The sequence below is a fragment of the Glandiceps talaboti genome, chromosome 23, assembly GCF_964340395.1.
Source record: "Glandiceps talaboti chromosome 23, keGlaTala1.1, whole genome shotgun sequence".
Taxonomy (NCBI): domain Eukaryota; kingdom Metazoa; phylum Hemichordata; class Enteropneusta; family Spengelidae; genus Glandiceps; species Glandiceps talaboti.
Window position 1 is genome coordinate 14,497,221 of NC_135571.1, and position 5,340 is coordinate 14,502,560.

At 33.7% G+C, this 5,340-nt stretch overlaps 1 protein-coding gene across 1 annotated transcript; it reads right to left on the reverse strand.

Moving 5' to 3' along the window:
- Nucleotides 1-3,269: 3,269 nt before the first annotated feature.
- On the reverse strand, nt 3,270-4,490 carry LOC144452785 (beta-1,3-galactosyl-O-glycosyl-glycoprotein beta-1,6-N-acetylglucosaminyltransferase-like). Its single transcript, XM_078143939.1, has one exon. The coding sequence runs from the start codon at nt 4,488-4,490 to the stop codon at nt 3,270-3,272; it is 1,221 nt and encodes a 406-aa protein (XP_078000065.1).
- Between the last annotated feature and the right edge of the window lie 850 nt (nt 4,491-5,340).

Sequence of the window (5,340 nt, forward strand, 5' to 3'; positions counted from 1 at the left end):
GCAAAACATAAAATCATCGGACTACGCAAAGTTTTTCAAAAACTCTCCTAGCACACTGAATATATTTGTAATTTTATTAGTTGAAACATCATTTAGCATTTTATGTTTTCTGTCACTACTTTCTTAGTAATCAGTGACCACGTCATGTCGGTGTTGAAACTCCAGTCCCTGGACGCCAGTAAAATTGATCATCGTCATTTACCGGCTTATCGGCCTTAAAAAAACACCATAACAAACTGATAACTCTTTTGTAAAAGGCTTCCTAACTTATTCTGTTGTCAGCATTCTGCTCTCCCACGAAGGTGTACACTTGGTTTCACTCGAGGTCCTGTAGTCCTGCTTTCCGACACATGTATTCATTCCCAATGGATCCCCTGGCCATTCATTATACATCCCTCTATCAATATAATAACATCCTGCCATTTTAAGATTATTGAATTTATAGTTTGTTTTTCTGATGTATTCAACCAAAAAATAGATTATTTTCATCTGTCTCGCCAACTATACTAGTACTATATAGTAGTCACTATTCACACTGACTCGACTGAGTGTTTACCTATAGTGAGGCCTACAGTTCAAATTGCAAATTATGCAAGTTGTATAAAAACTATTTACATTGTCTCCCCATGAAAGAAGTGAGATCAATATATATTTCAATGTAGGATGAAAAAGTAAATTCTTTTACTTTTGGGGTGGTTTACTTTAGCTGTCTAGCTCTCATCCTACAGAAGCGATTTGATTTTTAATGGGTCTGTTTGTACCCCTAAACATGCGATTGTTTCTTTTAAAAAATTTCCCCAAATTGAGAAATGGAATAATTTTCTCTATAGCACAGCACTAAAATAAAGTGTCAACAAAAGAACTGTTTTTCCTAACTACATACTAGCTTTGTATTCATAGCATTACTACATACTGATTTGAAATTGGATGGACATTTTCAATTTTGGCCAATTTAGAGGGGGGGGGGGTAACTAGATGTTTTTAGCTTTTTATCGTACATTGAACTGTTGACCTACCCCTAATGTGTTGATTTATCATACATAATTATGTACAGACAACTATCCCTTGGTGCCTATGTGTTCCAATATTATTCAATTTCACATGAACTTTGTCCAAATATGTTGACATTTAGATGGGGTGGGGTGGGTTGTCATTATTATGAATTTTATGACTTGTTTGGCTTTTGGAGAAATAAATAAACTTTGCACACGAATAGTTCAGTTCATTTATTATACATATGTACTGATGGAAATATCCCTTGGTGCCCGTGTGTTCCAATATTGTACAATTTAATGTGATTTTTAGCCAATATGTTGAAATTTTGATGGGGTGGGGTCACATTTTTTACTGGCATTTCAAAGTTAGCATACACACAATGATGTTTGTTGTCTAATTATGAAGGGGCATTGGTACATTATACATATGTACAAAGATAAACAAGCTCATTTTAATATCTGTCAAAATTCAACAAAATTTCATAAGATATTTCTGTCGAAAATGTCAAAATTTAGATGGGGTGTGGGGACGTGGTGCCCCCATATTTTTTTGTCATTGATAAATAGCTGGAATAATACGATGTACACATACAGCGTATAAAAAATCTATCAGACTTTTATCCTTTTTAGCAATTTCCTTTTGTTTTTCTTAAAAAATAGTAAAGCAGCTGGAGATAAAATAACATAATATTTTATGAAATAATGAATATAAATTACAAAAAAATATGTCTGGACCTCATATACATTGTGCTTAAATACATAAGTTTATTTGGTGTTCTGGCGATCAAAAATCATGTTGCAGTTAATTGTTAACCCAAAAATATATATGTACATACAAGAAATGGTCATTATCCTGAAAACAAAGGTGGTGACATAGTATTTTCTCTGCATTTTTTACATATTCAGATATCAATGTTTAAGTATGCAAAGTATAAGAAAAATCTGTCGACTTTTTTGAATTTGACACCTCTCCCCTTAAAATGATGAATAATAAATGATTAACTGATGTAGTAGTAGCAATATCCCTTTCTGGTAAACTGTTCCAAATGTATACAACGCGTTGACTGACACGGTTTTATTTTTTTACGTATATCCAATCTGGATCTATCCTTCAATCATTTCAATCTGTATCCCCTTGTTGTCGAAGTAGATACTTTAAAAAATACAACTGGATCAAGAAGAATATGTCCATGGAAAAGGTTATACACTTCCAACAAATCAGTTGTAATCAGTCTGGTTTTTAAAGTCATAATTCAAGCCATCAAGCTGCGGACTCATCCTGGTGAACCGGAGTTGCACGTTTTCCAATAATACAATATCCCTACTCGTATGTGGAGACCACAAAGGGGAAGCACAATCAATGTGTGGACAAACAAGTGATTTAAAACATAAACCAACCAGGGTATTTATAGTAACTGAAATAATTCATGGTTGGTGTAATTCTTGAAAAAATAGCAATAAGTAACATCAAACAGTACAGACAATCAAATAAACTGGAAGTATCATACATAATATGCAAATGATATGCAAATAAGGGAAGCCAGAATTTATCATATATTATGATTAAAATGTAAAATTGTACAAGTCAGGCTGAGTCTACAAGTTTCTACATGATGCCCAGAAATACATTTATACAGATATAAAGCAATTGTACAGCTCACATATTTTAATTTGCCATCAATATACAGAAAAACCATGATTTTACATCAATTTACGAAATTGATGCAAAAATTACTCTTAATATTGAAATAAAAATTGCCATCATATATTTTTTGATTGCTCAGATGATGGCTAACACAATGAGATATGTTGGCAAAAATTAACGTGAATTTCACACAAAACCCAAAAATGTGCCACATGCCCTTGCACTCTGACATTTGTGCTATGTTTGGTTGAAATTAGCATGTGTCACAATGACCTGGGGTTTTTACTAACTGACCTAATTACATTACTTAGTCTTAAAGTCATTTTGTTATGTCTTGTAGAATGTGCAATAGTATCAAAATGGTAAATGAAAAGGTGTGGTTGTTTGTTTGTTTGACTGTATTTAAACTCGATAAATTGTTGAGCCAAAGACTCTTCTAACACAATGTCGAGTAAGGGAAATTTACAATATTTACATTAACATATACAGAAAAATAAATTACGACAAATTAAGAAGTGGGTAAAAACATATAATAATAATAATAATAATAATGACTTTGTAGAAGGCATATCCCCATTAAATGTTTGTACCCTGGACTTGTATCTTAACACAAAATCAAGATTAATGTTTCATTTAATACTAGTTTGTGACCATTCCCCATTGTCTTCTAATCTATGCAAGATTTTAAACTTTGAAAATTCACGATAAAAGTCTAAATTCAACTGAATTGGACTAACTGTTCGATTGTATATCAATTCTTCTAAACAATGAAGTACTAAGGGGTCATAATCCACTTTGAGTTTGTGGAGAAACAAATTTGGTCTTTTAACAATCCATGGAAGGTCTCGCCAAGAAAAGACACAATTGTGGTGAATGAATTCTCCTTTGCAGTATTCATGTTTGTACCACACTTTTGCTCTTGAGATTATGGATGAAGATTGTCTTAATCCGGGTCCTCCGGGAGCTTGTGGAAGTGAAGCTAAACTCTGATAATACGATTCGTCTGGTACGTACGTGTCATTTATCCACACAAGGAATTCCTTGGCAATCTCACTTTCATGTAAGAATTCAACAAATGGTCGTGTGAGGGCACAGTGTAACTCCCCTTTGCGAATTGTTATATTATAAGGTAAGGGATCAGTTTTCTCCATCGTTGTATTCTGCATACTACCATTAATTTCATAAAATTTATGTTGTGTCCTCTCCGGGTTAATTTTTTCTGACGTCATAATATCATTTTGTCCCTGGAGCTGTTTCAAAATTTGTACAATCTCCAAATTAGTCTTCAACGGGAACTCCTGTCCAGTCAGATTTATCAAATATTTCCATTTCTTGTTCCTGGCCAGTAAATCTTTCTGACAGTATCTCTCTGCATTAACAACGCTAATGGATCCCCAGACAACGTTAGTAAGACGTGAAGCTATGAATACATTATTAAAGCAACTAGTTATCGCCTTCATGGCTGTATGTAGTTCAGATGGAGCTTTCTTATCGACATGAATACAATATATATTATGAGGTCTGTATATGGTTCTCAACAACTGTTCCACTTGATAGACAGATCTGTACATTAATATACTAAAAGCTAGAGGAAAGTCAATTTCTTCTTGTGTGACAGGTTTATAAGTATATCCTCCTGTTTGAAGGAAGTCAGAACAATTATTTATTAATGATACAAACATTCTGTCCGGTATTGCCTTATCATGAAGTAACTGTATAGACATATTAATGAGATCTTCTGAATATGGTTGTCCTTGTATAATTTCAGAACAAATCACATTTGTTGCCTTTGGTGTCAACACAGTCACATTTGATCTGTATGATAACCACAGACGTATCAATACCACCATGATAAGAAATACAAATATGTAGCGGAGTTTCCAAATCTTCATGATTGGTGTTCTAATTCCTGTGTGTGAGAGAGAGAGAGAGAGAGAGAGAGAGAGAGAGAGAGAGAGAGAGAGAGAGAGAGAGAGAGAGAGAGAGAGAGAGAGAGAGAGAGAGAGAGAGAGAGAGAGAGAGACATAGACAGAGAGAGAGAGAGACAGAGAGAGACACACACAGACAGACAGAGACAGAGAGAGGGGGGAGAGAGAGATATTAAGTTTAGAGTTATGGACATTTTATGTACACTCTTTCGTAATTAAATAAATGGAAGATGTTTCATCAAACCACAGGGATCCCAGGAACCGAGTTACAAACTAATAAAAACAAAGACAAAAACAAAACAAAACAAAACAAAACATGAACCAACCAACAAATAAATAAATAAATAAATAAACAAATAAAGTGTGCTTCAAAAAAAGAAAAGACAACAAACACATGAACAATGTTCTATAGCTTCCATTATCTGTGCATGTATATGTGGGTAGGGATTCTAAGCTATATATATGTGTGTGTCTGTGTGTGTGTCTGTCTGTCTCTGTCTCTGTCTCTATGTGGTTATATATAAAAGCGTACATGAGTTATAGTATTTCCATTGAGGTAGACAATATACATATTTTGTTATATTTTTATATTTATTACTTTGTTCGTAACATGATTCTTGGTCCCTGCAAACAAACTGTCTGGTAAATGTAATCTTTGTCATGTACTTATATACAACTTTGGAAATAACAGCGTTGCGGTTGCTTGCTTGTGGCAATGAAGAATGAGACAAGTTTCAAGCAAAGACATACAATATAATCAGTGTCGGTAACT

What these genes read in the sequence shown, in the direction of transcription:
- LOC144452785 (XM_078143939.1), bottom strand. Translation starts at nt 4,490, where the DNA reads ATGGTGGTATTGATACGTCTGTGGTTATCATACAGATCAAATGTGACT.